This window comes from Vulpes lagopus, chromosome 24, assembly GCF_018345385.1.
Source record: "Vulpes lagopus strain Blue_001 chromosome 24, ASM1834538v1, whole genome shotgun sequence".
Lineage (NCBI taxonomy): Eukaryota > Metazoa > Chordata > Mammalia > Carnivora > Canidae > Vulpes > Vulpes lagopus.
In genome coordinates, this window is record NC_054847.1 from 38,234,923 (window position 1) to 38,258,264 (window position 23,342).

At 36.8% G+C, this 23,342-nt stretch overlaps 2 protein-coding genes across 9 annotated transcripts in view; one reads left to right on the plus strand and one right to left on the minus strand.

Annotated features, from left to right (window-relative positions):
- RAB27B (RAB27B, member RAS oncogene family) overlaps positions 1-7,352 on the plus strand; it is a 138,352-nt gene extending 131,000 nt beyond the window's left edge. For all 5 annotated transcript variants that reach the window (XM_041739911.1, XM_041739910.1, XM_041739908.1 and 2 more), the window contains one exon: positions 1,018-7,352. In XM_041739911.1, the coding sequence (XP_041595845.1) occupies positions 1,018-1,207 (190 nt within the window). In that variant the 3' untranslated portion in view covers positions 1,208-7,352. The remainder of the gene's footprint in view (positions 1-1,017) is intronic.
- A 4,890-nt stretch (positions 7,353-12,242) lies between these two features.
- Positions 12,243-23,342, minus strand: part of CCDC68 (coiled-coil domain containing 68) — a 51,436-nt gene continuing 40,336 nt past the window's right edge. For all 4 annotated transcript variants that reach the window (XM_041739818.1, XM_041739820.1, XM_041739817.1 and 1 more), the window contains exons 11-12: positions 17,664-17,740; positions 12,243-15,128 (exon numbers count right to left, since the gene is read on the minus strand). In XM_041739818.1, the coding sequence (XP_041595752.1) occupies positions 15,071-15,128; positions 17,664-17,740 (135 nt within the window). In that variant the 3' untranslated portion in view covers positions 12,243-15,070. The remainder of the gene's footprint in view (positions 15,129-17,663; positions 17,741-23,342) is intronic.

The window sequence follows — 23,342 nt, forward strand, 5'->3', positions numbered from 1 at the left end:
TGATACTGGGAAGGATTCCCTTGAGTCAATAATGGCACAAGAATGAAAAAGATCTTTCAGGGGAATGTATGTGATCTTTTAAATCGATTTCTTTAATAGTAGTAGTGGCTAACAATGGCTGAATCCTTACTACTATGTGCCAACAACTCCCCCTAGACTTTTAACTCCTTTAACCACTCATAACCAAACATAGGAGATCTAGAATCATCCCATCTTATATATGAAGAATTGAGACATAGAAAGATTAAGTAACTGATGGAAGGCCAGGTAGCTAGTAAGTAGCAGAGCTTGAATTCAACCCAAGCAGTCTGAGATCAGAGCTTGTGATCTTCAACACTATTGTCCACTGCCTTTCCGCTAATAGCTGCAAAACTCTAAGAAATAACACCTGACAAGGACATAATATTGCAATCCTCATCCTTGCTGAGCTTAAGTGGCAGATCAAAAATAATTTTAAATATCCCCCTACGATCATAAGTTGACTTCCAACACAGACTTTAAATTTAAAGCAGTTGCCTCATACCTGCCAATTTTTTACTGAAGAAGTTTCCTTGAGAGCTTTAAAAATATGTATGTCTTCTTGAAACTTTTGATTCCATATAAATATAGACTATTTATTGACATGCATATCCTCTTCAGTGCCTGCTTAATTTCTAAGTCAAATTACCAGATAATTGATTAACAGGGAAGTGCTATTTTAATAGTAAATATTTATCACTAGTCTAGTTATTTCTACCTTCTTAAATTTCTTGTGAAACAGTGATAATACCTTAGCTTCAAATTCCTAAGTACCTCCTGTATCCGTTTCCTTGTCCGATATACCCACATGAGAAAGCAGCCTGCCATTTTTTACTCACTGAGAAGAAACAAGGATACTTTCCAACTCAGTGGGCAAAATAGTGATTATTTCGCAATCTCTATGCCAGCCATGTTTGTGCCTGTTACTCATTTGTACATCTTGTTGTATCTTTTCTGATTTCTTCCTCTCAAAAATATGTATCACTTCTTCGATGCAAGTATACCATATTTTGAAACAAGTGCCGCAACTGGCCAGAATGTGGAGAAAGCTGTGGAAACCCTTCTGGACTTAATAATGAAGCGAATGGAACAGTGTGTAGAGAAGACACAAGTTCCCGACACTGTCAATGGTGGAGACTCTGGAAAGCTAGATGGGGAAAAACCAGCAGAGAAGAAATGTGGCTGCTAGACTCTACCTAGGAACTGATCATCAAAACCCCCACCCAAATATTACTTCCAAAAAACAGTGACAAACCACAAAATTGTTGTTGAGTAGACCATGCATAATGGCATGTCTTTCCTTTTCTGCCAGAAAAAAAATCTATTTTACGAAACCAGAATAGTCAACAGTGTTCCAAAGAATTGACCAGTTGTCTCTGAGGCACCCTCCAAACAAGATCAAAGATTTTCTAATGTGATCTCACTGTCACGGATGCTCAGTTTGCTTTTTCTTATAAAGAAAATGAATATGTAAGAAAGTATTCAAGATGATATCAATAAGTTTTAAATCAGAAAAAAAAATTACCATGTCATATGGGGGAAAGGGATAGGAAGAATATAGAATGAATATAGGAAGGCGGAAGAATATAGAATGGAAGGAAGAAAGGAAGAATATAGAATGGCGGGTTTTTTTGTTTTGTTTTTTAAAGATTGGATTTACTTCTTATATAAAATTTGGTTTATACTTTTAGTTTTGCATTGGGGGAATATATTAGCTAAAAATGGGTATACAATGAAGAAGTCTAAAAGGATCATTAATAATGACTACTATATATACCCAATAAGCTGTCTTAGGGTGACTCAAGTACTGGTAAGGTTATACGATTGTGAATCAGATTTTTGTTAAAATGTGGGAGCCTGGATATTAATGTCGTTTTTATACTCTTAATAAATGGCAGATAGACAAGAACAGGACTGTGGACGACAGAGTACAAGAGAAATGCCCTGGGAGAAAAATGAAAGTATGAAAACATGGCATTTGGACAAATGAAATTAAATGTGTCTGTTACAGATGTCTGGAAGAATCATTTAGCCAAATTTCACTCAAGCCAATTAGAAGCTGACATTATCAGTTGGGATTAAGAATCTCCAGAGGTTTCCCCTTCCAAACAAAATTTTGGAATTCGATTGAGTGTTCAGTTTCACATCTCATTTTTCTTGGTAAAGGGTCACGAGGAGAAATTAAAGTTGTCATTTATTAAATATGTCTTGAAAAATGCAGTCAAGAAAAATTATTTAGTTTTAATTGTTTTTAGATAAACTATGTTGGTGATATGAAAACAAAAGTGACTAATAACTGTGGGTTTCTTTTTAATTTACAAAAGCATTGGAAACTCTAAATCACATTTCTACTCTCCATGCCCAACCCTGACTTTGAATCAATTATAAAAATACAGGTGTGTTGCTTTGTAGATCAACAACTTTAGGATGATGGATTGATTTTATGGTCACTCTGAGTTTTCAGGTCATTTGTCACATAAAAATTGATGATGCCTCATGCCGTATTACAATATATTTCATATTTGTTTTCATTTCTGCCTATGGCAAAATATCCACATTTGAACTATATTACAGAGTAAGGCAGGATTGGAGCTGTGTCTTTTCTCTCTAAAAATTTGGTTAATCACTTTATTTTTTCACATAAAACAGCCTTTTCTTTTAAAAATCATTGCAAGAGGATTTTCCATTGGCCTGTTCTTATTGTACCTAAACTGGTATGGCATTGCCTTTTTATTTTTGTTTTTGATAAGCATAAGCAACTTCTATTAAACTATTATTTAAATATTTCAATCAGTTTTATCAGTAACAAAGGCATCACGCTCCAGATTTTCTCTTTTTATCATGAGTATATAATTTCGAAAGGATGGTTCTTCTTCCTATAAAATTTTGTCAGTTAAACTTCATTTTTTCCACACTCTGTGCATATTTTTTAAGTGATAAACATTAGAAACCCTAAATCACAGTCCTGCCATTCCCCCCTTGAACCTCTCTCTACAGTCGACATCTGGTATGAAATCCATTTTAGGAACACAGATCCGAGGGATTGTCTAAAATATTCTTGCAAAATTCTCAGTGTGAACTCCTCAGTCCCTCTTATTTCTACAGCATAATGCCAGCTTCTAAGATCCATCATGCTTGGGTATTACCTCCAGTGGTGTTTTTCTCTACAGTGCGATTCATGACCTCAGTGCCTGAGCCATGACGATAGAAATCTACTAGCTGACGTCCAGAATGTTTTGACTGAAAGAAAAGTGAACAGAAACAATATAATCATTGCGATGGCAAAATTTGGTAAATGTCTATGGTCATTTTATTGACTCTTCCTTGGATCAGGTTGTGATGCCCCCGGCATTTCCCTAATAGGGAGTGTTTAGCCTTTGTGAAATCCTAAAGGTATTCTATTTTGGGTTTGTTTTTCAGTTTCTACTCTTTTTCCAGTTATATGATTGACTTACTTTTGCCAAGGTTCTGTCATTGCCAGTTATTTGACGAACATTTATTCAGGGTCTATTTTAAGATCATTATTTGATAGCTGTAGCATGAAGCAGAGGGTGACGATGCCTATAATTATAGAACTCTGCCTATAAAAATAACAATTATTGGGCAACAGTCTCAAGAGGAATGAAATTTAAAGAAGACAAGAAAATTAATTTAAAATAGCATTCTACTTAAAAATAAATACTTGACCTAAGAAAGATATTTTTTTCTTTTCAAGTTTGACATCTAATCCCAAATTCTGTGTCACCATTGCTGCAAATGCCTTCACTTATTATTACAGAATTAATTATTATGTGTATTTCATTTTACAATTTCGAATTGATTTGGGATCATGAAGTATACAGGCTGCTTCAAAGAACTGCATACCTCCTTTAACAAAACAGCATGTATTTTTAGCCAAGATGTATCCTGTTACTTGTTATCTCCCAAACGCTTTGGTAAACCATATTATATTTTGGGGAAATATTTAAAATGTACATGAAATTCCTTTCTGACATAGAAATCATTTCTGGAGTGCTTACACTAGTTTGATGTTTACATTGCTCTAACACAGTGCCTCGAATACCTCTATGACCAAATTTGTCTCCAACCATATAGCTCATTTCCTATTATATCATATCTGAGAAAGGCCTCACAGAGACACCAATGCAGCTAAAGGTATTCTAATATCTTCAGCAAAGGGTTCAGGATGTTATTAGCATCTGCAGATTATTACCACCATTTTCTGGTCTCCTAAACTGCTCATGGAATGAGAGTGGGCATTGCCTGAGACTCAACTGTAAGTAGGTACAAGGTTACCTTTTAATACAAAAAACAAAAACAAAAACAAAAATATGTTTTCCTTTGAAAAACATATCAAAAATAGCTGAGAAAACACTTTTTTTTTTTTTTTTGGTATGACAAGGGTCACCAGTCATGAATTGGCAAAGAGAAAATGCTGCATGCTAGGAATCGAGCTCGTGGGTCTCTGCATAAGTTTTAGAATCACAAGTCACCACTCTAGTTGATTTTCTCTCATTTCCACAGAACCAGCTATACATTGCAAAAAACTCAAAACCAGCATTTTCTAAAGTAAATATTTCATCTGTTGTTTTTAACCAGATGGGCCATTCTGTGTATCAGTGGGTGTCTTTGTTATGCTTCCAGCCTAAGTTATTCTCTGCCAGCCTGTCAAGGTAAAATGAATTGGGCGAGAGTTTTAATCAGACCTTTTCCGTCTCCTTTGTAAAAGAGAGAAGCTTGACCATCGAGAAGTACAGGACCACATTAAAACTCATTTAATAACAGCCAAAACATTCTATAAACTGTAAGTTGAATCAATTGGAAACCAACAAATTTGATGAAGCTCATATATCAGCTAGAGGGAGAGGCCGTATGTGTAACAGTGAACAACTAGGTATAGTGGAGATCCAGTACCTGTGTGTATGACACAAAATTATTCACCATTCTGTATCTCTCTTCACTTTAAAAAAGGGTATATATGCTTTCCTCAGTACGTATCACAGTATAAAACATTGAGGAAAGATTCTCATCCATACAGAGTCTTGAAGTTATGAGCTCAAACTCAGATTATAAAGAGATAATATTGAAGTTTCTGGTTTTCTAAGATACCTTAAAAGAGAGATCTGAAAGCTGATATCAGCCAAAGAGATGGAAAAGTTGTCTTTCGCCCAATACCACCAAGCTTTAAAACATTAAAAGACAGCTAATATATGTGAATATTTTAGGGAAAGCTTTATTATCTTTAAAGATGTCCAGATACTGTCTATATTTGAAAAAATTGTCTGAGAATTCACCAAAATTGTATTTTCTTCTTGATCTTTGATCAATATGATATAAACTTATTTCTGGGGGAGTGCTGAGCTCTTAAACATGGAAGGTAGAAGTATTCAACTTATCTCACTTATCTGAGATGAGTGTTATTGCAATGCTTTATAAACCCGTGAAGATATCTGTCTCATAAAGAAGAACTGATAAAAACCATTTTTAGAAATCTAGGGAATTTTAGGAATTTATTGTCTTAGAATTCCTGGGTGGAGACCAAACAATGATGACATTGTTGAGGAAGAACTATAAAGAAAGGTTAGAGTTCAATGTCTGAATAGCATTCTTAAATATTGCAGAACACAGAGAAGGCCATATATGTGGAGGCTGATTTTTAGGGAGAAAACAAAAAAAGAGAATTAGTAACAAGAAGAGCTTTTTAAACTAGATCCAAGGCAAGTATCTATATCCATCATTTTTATCTATCAAGTAGAAGTTTATGCCCTTAGAACTAAGCTAATAATAATAATAAAAAAACATTTAAACACCCAATATTTCATTAGTGGCATCAAAATGTGGGAAACTTTGAAACATTTTGTTGGCTCTATCTGAATTTAATTTTCTCATACATGGCACTTTGACTAATTTTTCGAGGAGTGGAATCACAAAGATGTTTCTCCGCAGAGCTCCTTTTACCAACAGTGTATGGTTATTTTTGAGCTTCATACACAGAGAGCAAAAGCATTAGCAGTGGAATTGTGAGGTTATTTCAAAGAGTGTCAGCTTTTGAAGAAAAAAAAAAAAATGTACCAGGGAATCATCTTTGGATTGACTCATTCGAATTTGTTTCCCAGTTCCTTTTCTTTCCAACAGATTTTGGAAATCATGGCTAATACCCCTCAGCTGACTTAGTCTCTAAGCATCATTAGCAAATTTTGTAAAAGCAGACATGTCTGTCCTTAACTTAATGGATCCCTTATTTAATCAATGGGTCTTAGCCTGATGTCTGCTGAAACATCAAAATAGTGTCTGTGCCTAGTAAAGTAATAACATATTCTTATACTTACTCTTTTCTTGTCCAGGTTACTTTTTTCAAATGCTCTTTGGGAGGAAGCTTAGTATTATAGAAAGGAAAGTGGGCAGAAAGAAAAATTTGGGGACCCCGATTATGTCATTAAATATCTTAGTGGCTTCTCCTCCTATGGAGTTTATTGAACCCTGTGTGCCTCGTAGGGTTCGTGTCAAGCTCAAAGGAGAATCTATCTAAGAAATTGGTTTGTAAATTATTTTCCATTTCATAAACGGGCACTATTATCACAGGCTAAGAATAATTAAAAAAATTACAGTAATAATTTAAACCACTTGTGAGAAGAAGTGTCATAGCAGGGGCAAAACACTAATTGTATTCGTGGGTACTGGAAGCTATCGGTGGTTAGCAACTTGAGGTCATTGTGTGTGATTGAAAATGTTTAATATAGCTCAAGTTATTGAGAAAATAAGAGTTCTATTTCATTTTGTATGTCATCTTGTATTTCTTCCAAGGAGTCCAATTACATTCTAGATAGTATATTACAACTTGGTCAAATCGTCCTTGTACAAATAGGGCTTTTGTGTCCATAGCCTTGTAAAAGATACCGACTGCATCTGAAAATATCTAAGAGATATAAGTTACCCTGCTTAATGTGTTACAAATAGACAATGTTCTAACCTAACACTGAAGCGCTTCACTGTATTCGACAGTCTACCTTTAAGTGATACTATTCTCATTTTTAGGCTAAGCACTTTTGGTTGTTTTGTCTGTCATCTACACAGATCTCTGTTTTGTCTAGTGCTATGAATGTAAATTAAAACCTTAAACATGGAGTTTTTATTCTCTGTGCCCCTAAGTAGACTGTGGTGCCTGACAAACACTGTTAGATCATTATTTTGTTGTACCAAAGCTCTAGTGGCTTCAGAAATCATAGCATCCAATGATTTTGTGGTGTCTGGGTTTGAATACTATGGTGGAGAAACTGTATTCAGTGATTGTTCCTGCACATTTTTCAATAATAAAAATGCATTTTTATCAGTTATTTTGTGTACTCAAAGCAAACTTATTTCTGTGCTGAAGTTGCATGTATGGTGCATGGAGAACATTAAATCAGAATCAACATGGAACTTGTTTCACATTTAAAATGGTATCCATCAGGGCAGCCCGGGTGGCTCAGCGGTTTAGCGCTGCCCTCAGCCCAGGGCGTGATCCTGGGGTCCTGGGATCGAGCCCCACATCAGGCTCCCTGCATGGAGTCTGCTTCTCCCTCTGCCTGTGTCTCTGCCTCTCTCTCTCTCTCTCTCTCTCTCTGTGTGTGTGTGTATGTGTCTCATGAATAAATAAAATCTTAAAAAAAATAAAATAAAATGGTATCCATTAGAAACTGGGAAATAAGAAGTAACTTGAATTTAGCCAAGTGATTTTTATCCATCTCTCTAAAGATTGCTTTACTATTTGTTTAAAGACTGGGCTTTCAAGGAAAATGTCCTAATAATTTTGAAGGATACATGTATAAAATTAGCTGTTAATCTGTTAAAGTAGGCACCTCAATATATTAACCTCTTTCTTCCCCATAATAAGATGCTGAGGCAGGTGGTGGCAACCTCCTTAGTCCCAGACTGGTGAAAGGACTGATGTTCGAGGCCGATTCAAGACCATGACCATACAGTTTCCTTTTAAATGTTCATTTGCAAAGGCTGCCTTGTTCCCAGAGCTGCTCTCATTCCATATGTTACTTAGATAGTCTTTGCCAAGATAATGATGAGTTTTTAATTTAAAGATAAACAACTCTCCCACTGCAAGCAAATAAATCCTTGGCACCAAGCTCTCAACTTGACTCCCTGGTAGCTGTAATGCTGTTTCACATAGGCAGTGTCTTTTGCCCTTTGGTTTCTTAAGTAATTTATAACAAGTCATTAGAGACTTGCTTTTCCTAACGGCTTTAGAGGATTTTTAAATAGTCACAGCATGCCCCATATTGATGGGGAGAAAAAAAGGCCATCTTTACATTCACTATCTTTAATGAGGAAAAGAGAAATCTTTTAAAAACTGTATGTAAGGTATTTGGATTATTTGCTGCCCTCTCTACCAAAAAACATTTCATTTCAATATAAAATTCTAATTCCGGGGGTGCCTTGGTGGCTCAGTCGGTTAAGAGTCCAACTCTGGGTTTTAGCTCGCATCGTGATCAGGGTTCTAGGACGGAGCCCCATATCAGGTTCCGTGCTCAGAGAGGAGTCTGCTTCTCCTTTTCCTCTCCCTCTGCCCACCCCCACCCCTGCTCTCTAATAAATAAACAAATCTTTAAAAAAAATAAAATTCTAATTCTTTTTTTTTTTTTTTTTTTTTTTTTAGAAGTTCTGCCTACGGACGTCCACCTAAGTATTTCCTTCTTTGAATCCTGTGACGACTTTCCCTATAAGCTCTGTGTTGCGGGGAGGGGTCTGCACACATCTTAAGTTCTTTTTTTTTTTTTTTATTTTTTTTTTAAATTTCTTATTTATTTATGATAGTCACAGAGAGAGAGAGAGAGAGGCAGAGACACAGGCAGAGGGAGAAGCAGGCTCCATGCACCGGGAGCCTGATGTGGGATTCGATCCCGGGTCTCCAGGATCGCGCCCTGGGCCAAAGGCAGGCGCCAAACCGCTGCGCCACCCAGGGATCCCTAAAATTCTAATTCTAAGAATGTGAGCATTGCTCCTCTGTTAGAAACTCATTTAGGAAAAAAAACTCATTTAGGTGACTTCATTATGCTTTAAAAGCCAACACACAAATTATAATTTGACGAAGGTTATATTATAGGTATTAGAAATGTTTCGGGATAATAATCAGATTTTTGAAATTATCAAAGCTTTAAACCATTTTTGTAGGTCTCTGAGAAAGTGACTCTTCTTTACCAAAAAGATTTAAATTAAAAAAAAAAAAAAAACAGCAGCGAGGTTAATAGTAGACAACTTCAAACTGTTTGCTTGATTCTCCAGAGAATTTTATATCATGACTCATTCACCAATGAAAAAAATGAAGCAGAAGGAGTGATTTGGAGTCGTGCTGGTAAACTACTGGATTATGAATACATGCTGCCTGGCTTCGTAGACCCTCTTCTCCTTCCCTGACTCCTCAGAGCAGCTCGGCATGCGTCCTCTAGGCAAAGGGCGTAAAGTCAAAATAAGACCACTCAGCTGAACCTTTCAAGAGTAGTTTTCCCTTGACTGAGCCTTCTGGAAACATGGGTTTTCTCAGCATATTAGGAAAACATAGACAAAAATCGAGATACAGATTCCTAAAACTCATTAGCTCACCACTGCTCAGGATTCAAAGAACTGGGAGGATAATTCATTGTTCAAATGAAAGGAATGACTTCTACAAAGAACACATGAAAGACTATGTTGCATGGAAGATGACTTAGACGAGGTTGGGATTCTTCACGGGCCAAGTCCAGCTGCACTGACGTCCTAGCTCTTCCAGGACACACCTGGTCTGTCTGTCCTCCGGAGCCTGTGCACCTGCGCTTGCCTCTTCCTGGACCCTTCCTCCGCCAAATGACAACACCCTGTGGTCACTTTCCTAGCCTTCCTCCTGTCTTTGTTTAAATGGTATCTTTAAAGAGAGAGGTCTTTTTTTTTTTTTTTAAGATTTTATTTATTTATTCATGAGAAACACAGGGAGAAGCAGAGACACAGACAGAGGGAGAAGCAGGCTCCCTGCGGGGACCCCCATGGGGGACTCCATGCCCAGGTCCCAAGATCAACCCTGGTTCGAAGGCAGACGCTCAACCACTGAGCCCCCCAGGCGTCCCAAAGAGAGAGATCTTATTTAAGATTACTCTCCTAGTTAACAATCCATTGTTACCACATTTAAAATTATCAACCTGTTTAAAATTGCAACCACAACCATAAACCCCGGTAACTCCTGATCCCTGTGTTCTGCCTTATTTTTCTTCACAGTCTTGGGACATCTCTGACTTTATTATGTTCTTTTTTTTCTTTTCTTTCTTTCTTTCTTTTTTTTTTTTTTTTTTGTCACTAGAATATATTTACATGAAGGTAGAGATCTTTCCTTTTTCTTTCTTCCCCAGAACATGCACGCCCTCTTCTTTCTCCACTGTCAGAGCCCTGGCATCTAGAACAGTGCCTGGCACATAGAAGGCATTCAATAAATACTTGTTGAAAGAAAAAAATGAATGAATCCTTTGTGACAACCCGATTGGGTGGCTAGAAGAATAACAGTGTTAACTTACATTTTTTTTACTACTTTATTGAAGTAAATATTTAAATTCTACAAGGTATTGATTTCTGTCATGGAACACATCCATGGAAACATCACCATTCTCAACACACCGGCCATTTCTACTCCCTCCCTATGTGTCTCTGTGCTCCTGTGCACTCTCTCCCTCTTCTCCTGTCCCCGGGTCAATACTGATATGCTTTTTGTTGCTGTGGAATCACATAGCATGTCCTCTTTTCTTCCCTCCAGATTCTTTCACTAAATTTAATGATTTGAAGTTTATCCATTGTTGTATATATTTGTTTGTGCTTCTTGTTTCTTCTTATTGTTAAGTTATATTCCAAAGTATGGATGTACCACATTTGTTTACCTGTTCACCTGTTAATGGACATCTGTTGTGTTCTTAGGTTTTGGCTATTACAAACAAAGGTGCCATGAAAATTCAGATACACAGAAGCTGTTGTTTCCTGGGGTGAAAAAAAAAAGTAAAGAAAGGAGTGGCTAGGTCATATGGCAGGTGTATATTTAACTTTTAAAAAAAGCACCTGTCTCTCAAACTGCTTGTACCATTTTTGCATTTCCACCGTTATCATATAATCTCATTGCTCCACATCCTCATTAAGGCCCATCTTTTTATTGTAGATGTTCTAGTGGTGTGTTTGGCATTTATTTCTTAGTGGTTTTCATTTGCATTGCCCTGATAACTAATGGATTAAACGTCTTTTCATGTGTGTGTTTGTAATTTGTCTTACTTGTTTTATGAAGTGACTCTCCAAACATTTTTGCCAGTATTTTTTACTGGTTTTTCTTCATTATATTTTAAAGGTTCTTTATATATTCTGAATACGAATCCTGTACATGTGAGTATTTTCACCCATCCTGTAGGTTGGTTTTTAAAATTGATGGTTTTTAAAATTTGTTTAGTGGCGTCTTTTGTTCTAGTAGCTGTTTGGTAGAGTCATTAACATTTTCTACATTAACAATTATATGAACAATAGACAGTTTTACTTTTCCTTTCCAATCTGTATGCCTTTTCTTCCTTTTTTTTTTTTTCTTGACATATTCCGATGGCTAGGACCAGTACAATGTTTAAGAAAAGTGGTGAGAGCAATTATCTTAACATTAGTCTTTTATCATTAGTTAGAGTGACTGAAGGCTTTTTGGTAAATGCTCTTTAGCAGAATGATAAAATTTCTTATTCCCAGATTACTCAGTTTTTATCACGAATTTTGTCACTTTCCTTCACTTATTAAAATAATTATATAATTTTTCTTCTTTATTATGTGTAGATGGCTAATTACATTGATTGATTTCCAAATGATGACCCTTCCAACTTTCTGTAGTTCTAGTTCGATTTTTAAACCCTTATAGATATATACTTAAATAATAAAAAAACAAATATGATTATTTAAATCTATGTTGCATCTTTAATATTTCCCACCAAAAAAAATATAAACAAATAAAAGAAGAAAGGAAGTAAAAATGGGAGGAAGTGGGGGGAATGATAATGATTATTAGTTGAAGGAATTTTCAGTCCTTGATGGATTGGGTCCCTACTTTAATATTGATGAGGATTCTTTAATTATTTCCAGCTCAGAGGAGAGGTAAATATTTTCAAAATAAAGAAATATGAAAATGCTTGAGAAGCATGTTTGTTCTTACTTTTATAATGCTACTATTTTTTCAAATTCAGAATAAAAACTTAATATATTACTTTTTCCATTAATTTGGATCCAGGGAAATTTAACAGAAAAAATCAAGGAGCCATCTGAATACCTGCTCACGGCAAAAACAATCCATTTTTATGGTTTATATTGTCATGAATAATCAAATATAAGTGACTTAACTCACTTATGCATAATAATGTTAATGTAAAAAGAAATAAAAAAAATTAACAAAAAATGGTATCAATTTCTTTATTGTAAGGCATACCATAAGCAATTACTCAAAAGATACATGTATTATACTAATTGTTTAAACATTTCTTTTGTTGTTGTTTAAACATTTCTTAATGATGATTTGTCACAATATGTAATCAAAGTGAAACTAACTTTCTTTTCATTTGCTACATTCCTGTATTCAAGGTCCACCTCAGACTTTATTTAATATCTTGATTAGCATCATTATAAGTTTAACCATTTAGACTACAACTGAACTTGTGTTTCTTTTCCTGTATTTCTTGTTTGGTACTACTTTTAAGTTAATGCTTTTTTATTTTCCATTGTAATCCTTTGTTTTATTGCTCAGAAATATTTATTCAAAAAAACATTCCAAATGGTAAAAGCTGAAACCATAAAGATATAGGAAGTAATCTATATATGACAAATAAATGATATTGCTGATGCTACTTAAAAATTACTTTTGTATTTGAAGAGGCCAGACTGTTTTAAGCTTCTGAAACTTCTTGTTCTTGTTCTCAGGAAATCCAAAGACCATAACAGGTGAATGTAGAGAGCACATGAGCAGGTCCTATCTGTGTCATGTCCAGCTGTACTTCCATGTTCAAAAAGGAGCAGAGTTAAATCCAACAGCGTCTTCCCATTTTTGACTTTAGAACACATTATTCTAACGGGAATCATTCTAGTTGTTAGCTCAGTTAGATGGATCCATTTCAAAATCTCATATTTATTACCATCCATCCAGGTGACTGGGGTGTAACAGGAACCTAAGTGATCTCCAGGTGAAAGGTGAATTCACCTACTACACTGCAACTGCTTGACAGAACTTGTGGTCCCATACTCCCTACAAATGTGTCTGAAAATACACTGCCAAAAGAATCTTCCATGTGGCATAAGGTCATAAAACAAATGTAGAACTTCAAGATTTTTAGCAGGGTAGTTTTTTTGAACTAAGTGCTCATGAGGGTAGTCCAACAGGTGAAAGACCAACTTAATTGCAGCAAAATATTTACTTTATGAGTAAGGGTTGTTTCTGACCCTCATTCACAGAATAGCTCACATAGCCAACAAGGAAGCTGTTGTGCTTGTTAAAGTAGCAAAAAGAGAGGTATTTCTATAGTGTGGAAATTGACCACCTAGTGAACAGATAGAATACTGATAGCCAAGCAAGAGGTCCAAATCCTTGCTCCATCACTGGCAGCAGGGGAAATTACTGGACCTCACAGTATCCGCCCCTGTAAGATGGGGTAATAATATGACCTGCTTTTGAGGCCTGTCGGGAAGATTAAAGTAATTAACTCAGGTAAAGTACTTAGAAGTGTTCCTGGTATAGGAACTGTGCCATAAATGTTACTAGATAACTACATTTGAAAAACTAGCAAGCAATAAAAACATGAAGCATGAAATGCACACATAGAATTATGCGACATTTCAAAGATCAGAATACTCTGATGAATTTATAAATACATTACTTTATCTCCTTTGCATGTATTTTTAAATATTTCATAGATAATACTGCTAGCTCACATTCCACATTGAAAGCCTTGAAGCATCTTTCCTGAGAAAACGTTTACAGTCATACTGCAGAGAGGAGGATTAAAAGGCTTACAAGGAATTCACCCTTTAGTATGGCCAAGGCTGCCCATTATTGCTTCAGTTCAAGTGTTTTCTGTGTGTCAACATGTTTGCATTTCTACGAATTAGAGTGTGGTTTTCTTCACAGCAATCACAAACTCCACCTGTGATGAATGCCTGTATCAAAAGGTAAATAAAGCACTGGACATCTAATTCTAATTCATGAATTCAGGTCTTCCTGGCTGCGGACAGCAGCCACTGTTCCTTTAAACCCAAAATATACACACTTTTATGGAGGTTTCTGAGCTGCCGGCATTGTGTTTCTATTCTTCCCTCCAAATATCTTAGATAATATAATGAATCTTGAAAAGAAAATTAGTCACGAAGCCAGAGTAACAAATTCCATTTCTTTGTGCTTATTTGTGGGTTGTCTCTAGCAACCAATTTGCAATCCTAACTGAAGAACAATGGCTTCCTAAAGTGTGGTGAGGTGCCATGAGTCTCAGCTTTGTAGGGTTATGTGGGTTGGGGAATTAGCTAAAAAAACCTACTCCTTCTCCTGCCCATAAGGCAGTAAAGAATAACTCTCCCACTAACACTGGGTCAGGAGATGAATTTTTAAGTTCACGTTAAGATATTTTTTTATTATCCAGAGTTAACTTTAAAATATATCCTTGACTCATGCACACATACACTCTTCCATTTATATACATAAAACCATTATCGAAAGGTTATAGTTGACAACCTTAAACCACTCTCTTCAGCAAAAAATCTGCAAAAAAAATTCAGATCTTTTTTAAGTTTAAAGCAAAATTCATTTTCCATCAAAAGCCCCTGATCTCTTCACTCACTTAGTAAGTTTTGAAGGAAGAGTTCCTTCCCTTGAATATATATATTCATCTGATTTTCTGGAATGTCATCTTTCTGCAAAACTATTGATGTAGAGTAAATTCCATTGAATACTGGCATTGAGCCATTTTAACAAGCAAGTTTCGGCTGTGTTTCAAGGAATAAATAAGACCTATATAGTGATCTTCCTCATTCAGATCTTCAGCCAGCCGGCTCATTTCCGGAGCCTAATCAACATCAAATAGGGCGTAGTGCCGACAGTCTTCAATTCACTGTAGAAAAGACCATACAATTATCAAAATCGAGCACATTAAACTTTAGTGATATAATTGCCGTATCACCAGCATTCCCGTCTCCACCACCGCTGTACTACCAAGTCTGAACTAATTGCTTTAGTCTAAGAGAAATGGTGGTTAATTGGGTGATTCTAATTCCCCAAGAGACATGCTAAAATCACAAGTGGAAGCATCAAACTTATGCAAATTCAGCCGGTTGTAGTAGGACAAGAGTGAGGAAGAGCGAGGGGAGGGGAGAGAGACTTAGAGCCTGTCTCTGCCATTCCACACAGTGAAGACATGCACTGGAGTGACTCGAGACCTTAGTCAACCCTTCTGCCGGGACGTTTTAATTCTGTGGGCTTCTCAGTCTGAACTTCTCTCCTCATTGTGTGATTCTAGTATTTAAAATATATGTGTGTGCAACTCACACACACTTCCACGTGTGTTCTGTTGTTATTATCTAAGAACAAGACCCTCAATCTCCAGTAAACACCTCTTCCAGACAACAAGACCCTCAATCTCCAGTAAACACCCCTTCCAGTGTTCAAGAACTATCTCTATGTTCTAATGCTCAAGGGAAACACCTTGCTTTTTGGTACTTACTGAGAGATATAGAAGTATATTTTATGGGTGATTAAGGAGATTTGCCTGGATTAATCTTGAAATGTACATGATTTTCCCCCCTTAACAGCTACTTTCCTACTCCAATCTCTCCCTTGAGTTATAATTCCATTTCATATGGGTGAACCTGGACTTACCAAACCATACCATAGATTACATTCTCAAAGCAGCCAATTGGCCATATTTCATTTTGCAAACATGAGATCTATCAAGCCAGAGGAATTAAAAACAATCTTTAAAACCAAAAGATCTTTAACAATTAATTTGCTACAGATAAAGAACTGGCAGTAGAAGTCATTCTCTCTAGCACATTCCCCCTGTGTTAGGGTATCCATGTTCAAGCCTGTTGTTAGAATATAGAGACAACGGGTTGCTCCTTCCTCTACTCTGCCCTGGCTGCACTCCCTACAGGGTTGAACAGCTGAGGATGGCCAGGATGCTGTACCACCCTAAGGGGACTGCTATCTGGTGAGAACGTAAAAAGGCAATCACCTCCCTTTGCCTTGGAGTCATGCTTGCCCTTCTATACTGGACCCTTCATTTCTTCCCCTACTAAAGTGACTGTTTCTCTCACAGCTTCTGAAATGTGGGTATTTCACTTTTCTCCTTTAATATTTCTAGGGCTTTTTCTTTTCTTTATTGGAAGTTGCAGGGCCGGTGGCCAAGAGTTGATAACATAGCACCTGGGAGCCCAATGATTCTCTAAGACTGATTCAGAATGGCTTCATCTCGTCTCTGACTACATACAACATTAACAAAGTGAAGCATGGCTGCAGGGAGTTCTGAAGGCGGAGATGGATCTCCCTGATTTCCTGGACTGATGCGAATCACAGCAGGCCTGACTTGCTACCCCAGGCGCTGCCCTGAGGAGAGTTTCAGAAAACAGGCTTCTGCCCTAGAGGGACTGGCCTGGGAAATTCAAAAGCTGCTAGAACAGGAAGTTTTTAATCACTTTTTAAATCATTCATGTAATTACAGACTCTGTTTTCTTTTAAGTGATAATTTCATAGACTATTATGGAAATAAGATTTGAGCCCAGAAGTCTTTTTTTTTCAACTTGTCATTTCAGATTCTGTCCTGTTAGAAAGTGACTTTGATGGTTTCAACCAACATTTTGATTGCTGTAGTGGGTCATTATCATTGCTTGATTCAGTCATTATTAGATAGTTACTGAAGACACTTGCTGTCAGCAATACAGGAAATAAAGTGAAATACAAGGAACTATTCCTGCCTTCTTGACATTTACAATCTACCTGGTTTGAAATATGGACATTCACGTAAGTACAAACAATTTATAAATAAGTAAATAAGTGCTCATCAACAGAAAAACAGAAATAATGGAGAAACAAGGACCATAGAAAAGATGATGTGTGCTGCTTGGAGAAAGTGTTGAAGCCAAGATGAGGCCTGTTTTATGGCACAAAGCAAGAAAAGATATCTAAATTAATTCACTCATTTATTCAGTAAGTATTTCTATGTTGGGCTTTGAGAGTTCAATGATGAATAAGTAACATCGGGGGACAACGGGGTGGCTCAGCGGTTTAGCACCACCTTCAGCCCAGGGCATGAGCCTGGAGTTCAGGGATTGAGTCCCACGTCAGGCTCCCTATGTGGAGCCTGCTTCTCCCTCTGCCTGTGTCTCTGCCTCTCTCTCTCTCTCTCTCTCTCTCTCTCTCTGTGTGTGTGTGTGTGTGTGTGTCTCATGAGTAAATAAATAAAATCTTTAAAAAAAAGAATAAGTAACATAGGTCTTATTCTCAAGAACTGGGAAACAGACAGTAAACCAATGATCACGTAAGTACTAATAGATTGGAATTATTTCTCAAGTGGGATGAATGTCAACATTTATGAATGAATGTCCAACAGAAGCTTTGAAGGCAGATGGTGGCGGGGGAAGACAAACCTTACCTTGTAGAGACAGCCTTTGATACTGTTGTCCTAGGAGTGTCAGACCAAAGTGCCACCTTGGTTTTTAGTTCTTTATTCTGCAGTTGAAAAAAAAATGTGCAGAGATCACATAGGTAGCAGATTTATCAGTCACATGCTTAATGCTTCTGATCAACCCTCCACCTACATTACTCCTTGGCAGTAAGCTTGTTTCAGTCACTCTATTAGAACACAGAATAAAGCCAGTTGAGAGTCACAATTATCTCTGAAATTACAAACACACCTTTAAAAAGTGCACAATTTTCCAAGGGATTAAAATGGAGCTACTCTACGTTAGCTTCTGAAATTTAACAGCTGAACTGTGTTTGATTTTAGTTTCTTTTACATAGACAGATGCAAAAAACTTCATGAAATAATTTGCTGCAGAACCTTGTTAAAGACACCCACGATATTGATTACATGTTTGGCTTTCTTGTGCAATCTCCTGATTATAAACTCCGTGAAAATAAGCACCATCTGTTCTTTACTATACAGTTCATGGCATTTTTAGCCCCAATTTTCTCACTGAAACCTCAGTTTCTTGATCTTTATACTAGTGGTAAATGATACACATCTTGCCTAGCATGTATTAGTTGTTGGAAGAAACAAATCCCATGTGATCATAATATTTTAAATCTGGAAGCACTCTCATAATTCTAGGAGATAGTGTAATGGTGTTAATAAGAACGACAAGAGTTTAAGTTCTCAGGCTCAAATCCTTGCCACTCAGTAGCTATGTGACCTCACTTAGTTACCTAACCTTTCTGAGTCCAGTTTCCTCATCTGTATAATAGAACCATAATCTCTTCTTCACAGGTTCTGAAATGACATATCAAGATGTATTCAGTTCAGTGTCTGACACAGATTTTAAGACTTCAGGCAGTTGGTTATGATTTTCTACTTCAAGTACCATTTTTATGATGAAAAACTGAGGTCCAAAGAACTTAAGTGCCCGCCATCATGTTCATGACAAAATTCAGGTTCAGGACAGGTCCTCCCAGTCCAGAGCCAACGCTTCCTCTATAGGGAAGTGGGTTGCATGGACCTCTATAGGTTAGAGGTGTTTAAAGGGTACACCAGCCCAGCAGGGGCTGGGACTGAAAGGGGGCGAGGTGGGAGGTTGACAGGTGGAGCTGTGGCTCTAAATCTTTTTTTTTTTTTAAGATTTTATTTATTATTCATGAGAGACACAGAGAGAGATAGATAGACACAGGCAGAGGGAGAACTCAAGAACTCCAGGCTCATGCCCTGAGCTGAAAGTAAAGCTTAACCACTGAGCCATCCAAGCGTCCCAGAACTGTGGCTGTAAAAGTAGAGTCACACACTAGCTCCAATCCCTATTAGGAAACTAAGGATTTAAAGTGTCATATAATTGAAGTTTAAAAGGTATTTCCTAAAAGTCCACCAGACGGTTTGGAGTAAGCCAACATCAAAATGCATGGTTTAGAGAAATAGATGTTAGAATTTTGATGGAAGCAAGAATGTTAATAATTAGGAGTGCCTACCAAATGTCAAGACACTTGTCAGGTGCTTTCCGTTCATCTTTTCTTTGATAACTTTTATTCTTATGCATATTAAAGAAAGAAGGCTGGCAAAGCTCAAATTGTTTAGGTAACTTGTTTCTGATAACCCACACATTGTATATGTAGCATTTTGTATAATGCACAAGTTTAATGCATAAGGCCTGTCTGCCAAATTCCATGCTCTTTGTCCTGTTAGATATTTTTCTGTAACCAGAGGAATTAGTTCAGCCTTCTTATATTACAAATAAGTAAAGGGTGAGCCTCAGGAACACAGAGACTCAATGATTTCTAAAGGAATTCCAGATATGATAAATAGGAAATAGATAAAAAAGTAAACTGTCAACAATTAATCTAGAGCAACTATCCATCCACACATCCAGTTAGTCTCTGCCATGTCTATGGCACCACGCCGGGAGCAGAGTGAATGTGAAGAAGCACAGGAAAGCACAGGTCTTTCCCTCCAGTATGCAGGATGCATAATACGGTGGAGGTGATAAAACAAATGCATGAACATTAAAAATAAAAATAAAAGCAGATCAGGAGATGCCATAGGCAGTAGGTAATTAATTGCTACATAAAAGGTATAACAGAAATCAGTGTGACTGGAATAGTTTATGATATTTTCATATACAAGGATATTTCACCTGGACCTTGAAGACAAAGTGAAATGGCCAAGGTGGAAGAGAAGGGGGGAAAAGGACTAAGGCAACAGTTCTTAAAGTGTGATCTCAGCAAATCAGCAATATTAGCATCACGGGGGAATCTGCTAGAACTACAGCTAGAACTACTGCTTCCTCAGTGTCCAGAAAGACCTACAGAGAAACCCAGATGGCCAAGTGATGTGTTTTAAGAAGCTCACCAGATGATTCTGACATCTGCTCAAGTTTGAGAACCATTGGACCCAAATGCTGGTTTTCAGTGCCTGTTGTATATTGGAATTATCTGGGGAGATAGAAAATCTACTGATGCTAGGGCCTCATCCCAGAGAGTCTGTTAACTTGGCTGTAGTCTGGATTCAAGAGTTTTGGAGATGCCAAAACTCGCAGGGTGCCTGGGTGGCTCAGTCGGTTAAGTGTCCGCCTTTGGCTCAGGTCATGAAATCAGGTGTGTGGGATCGAGCCCTGCATCGGTCTCCATGCTCAGCTGAGAATCTGCTTGAGACCTCTGCCCCTCCTTCCACTCTCTCTCAAATAAAACAAATAAATAAAATCTTTATTAAAAAAAAAAAAAAGAGCTTTCAAGACTCCACAGGTGATTCTAATGTGCTGCCAAGATAATAAACTACTGGAGTAAGGAAAGCAGAGCAAGATACAGACTTTGCCCTTTCTTATTCCTCAGCATCTATACTGCATAATAACTAAAATATCTTCACAGACTATGATCAATGACCATTTCACTGTGATCTTTCAAGAGATAAGCATTTAAGTCTCAGGTATGAAATGTACTTCAGATCTGATAAATTGATAATAAAGATGCTCCTTGTATAATGGAGATAAAACTAATATACACTCCAAACAAGCATAGGCACATATCACAGGCCAAATACGCTGCTGAGAAAAACTCCGCACAATATTCTATGAGTTAGGAAGCAAGATGAATCACAACAACATGATGACAACGAAGACTGGAATAAAAATAATCTACGCTGGACAATTACGTAAAGGCTATTGGGAGTTTTTCCAAAATAAACTCCCAGTTTCTCAAGTTCCTGAGTATCGAACAATACAAAAACATAAGAACTATCATGTTACACTGTCTCTATGCTCATTTGCCTCAGCTCCCATGCTGATTTATTTCAGCTACTAGATTTAGGGATTTATTTTTGATTCACGGCCTATCATAGTTTTTCCTTTAACTAGACATTAATGAGTTTTATTACATTATTATTTTACAAAACTATAAATCACTGACCATAATACATCTGCTATTATGATGACTCTATCCAAGGATAGTGTGTTGACACGGCTTTCTAAAAGAACCTAATTTTTGCATACTTTCTATCAACACATGTTTGTTAAATTAAATTTTAAGGATCATGATGAGTATATAAAATAAGATAATCTTCAGTGTTTAGAAAATGGAGTAATTTCTGAAGATGTATTTCTATATCAGCAGGTCATTAGTGAGGAAGCTAGAAATGCATGAAATGTGAGAGGAATGTCGGAGCTGAAAATTAAGATGATAAAGATACAGCAAGAGTAGAAAGAAAAGTAAATAATTTTGGTAGAGTTAATCAGAAATCTTCCAGTGATATTTTTTAAAGTTTTAAAAACCTTAAAGTTGTTGTTGTTTTAAAGGATAGAGTTATATGAGTAACTACATCTCCTTCGCAGAGAGGGGGGAAAACCTGCTAAGATAGAAAGAGTACCACAGAAAAAAAGTATTTGTTATCATGACTCAAAAAACTGGAAAATGGAAAACACTGTGATACAGTCACTGAGACAATGACTAAAATAAATATAAATGGTCAGGCGAATTTACCAACTCTTCATTTCTAAATACATCTTGTATGCACACACATGTATTTCGCACATGCAGATACACACTTACCCTCCCAACATACACTTAAGTAATCACACCAACAAATAGATTTTGTGGTGGTGATGGGGCGGGGGGGGGGGGGGGGATGTGCTTCCAAGATATTAAGAATCAAATGAGTGATTTTGAATGAGTTTCTTAACTTCTCTGAATCTCAGTTTCATCACTTACAAAATGTAATAACTTTCTCCCAGAGTAGTTTTGAGGATTAAAGAAAATGAAGCATGTCGCACGCCTAAAAAGAGATTAATGTTTTTGGTATGATGCTGTCTGTGTGGTTTAGAAACACAGTTGATGTGTTTAAATGGGTTGCTCAAGCTTGGGTGACCATTTTCATAAATGAAATCAATTCGCCCTGTTACTTAACGGATCCCAACATAGGCAGTGGTCTTACATTTGCGGTGCAAGATCGTATACTCCTGCATAAATCATCCAGCTTAAGAACTTCATAATAAAGCACTGATTAGGACCAAACCAGAAATAGGCAAACCATGGCTCAAATACTCACTGAATTCGAGTACCTGGTCAAATATCACAGGCTCAGAGATGCCCTTCCCGACTACCATCACTCTATAACTATCACATTGTCCCATTCTACACTTTTCAGAGCACTTATCCCTCCCTAATTATGTTGTTTATTTACCTGTTTATGTGTTTATTGTTTGTATCTTTATTTAAAGTATAAGCTAGGTGAGGTCAGAGACAGTCCATTCTGTGCAATACCCATATACCGAGCACTTGAAACATTTCCTGATACATCATAAACACACAAAACTATTTGATGTATAAATTAAATTAATGTGGTTTGGACTTTTTAAAGCTGAAATGGTCATTGTAAAATTCCTTGCTGTGAAGGAAAAGATTTATCTACTCAAGATAATCAGTTTTGAGAATATAAATATATTTATCAGATACTGCTACAGCTTGAAGACTTTTTTTTTAAATAAAAGAAAACATTAAAAAACAGAGGCCTGAATGGAGCCATGTACAGAGAATCTGAGACAATATTGAGAGGTATTTTTACATCACTGCAGAGAGTCTGCAGCCAACCAAGAAATTTCCACGAGGGGAACAAATCTGTTGCTTTCTCGTGTAACACTGAGTGGCTAATCAGCAATTATTTGCTGAATTTGGAAAGACAGAAACAGTGTACAATGGAAAGACCAAAAGTCGATTGGATAACGTATTGCACCTGAGCAATCTGAGTTATAGTGTCGGTCTATTTAGGACAAGAATATTTGTTTTGGGCATGACAAAATAGACACAACTAAATGAAATAAAACTGAATTAAAACAGCAATACCACTGATACCTTGTCCTGAAAAACAATCTAATGTCCAATTGTACATCAGTGCAGTGGCTATTATGTAAAAGTAATGTAATTGGTAAGCAGAGACTTCACATTATATTGTTATAAAGAGACAAAGACTCCTTGGCATAGTCCATGATCTAGCCCCTTCCTACATTTACAATGTCATCCCATGCTATTCCATACAACTCTTAGGTTAGAAGCACTCCCAATAGCTCCCTGTCCTTCTTCCTGACATGTTCTATCACCCAGTTGTTCACTAGGCTCAGGTTAAAATTCATTTTCTTAGCTT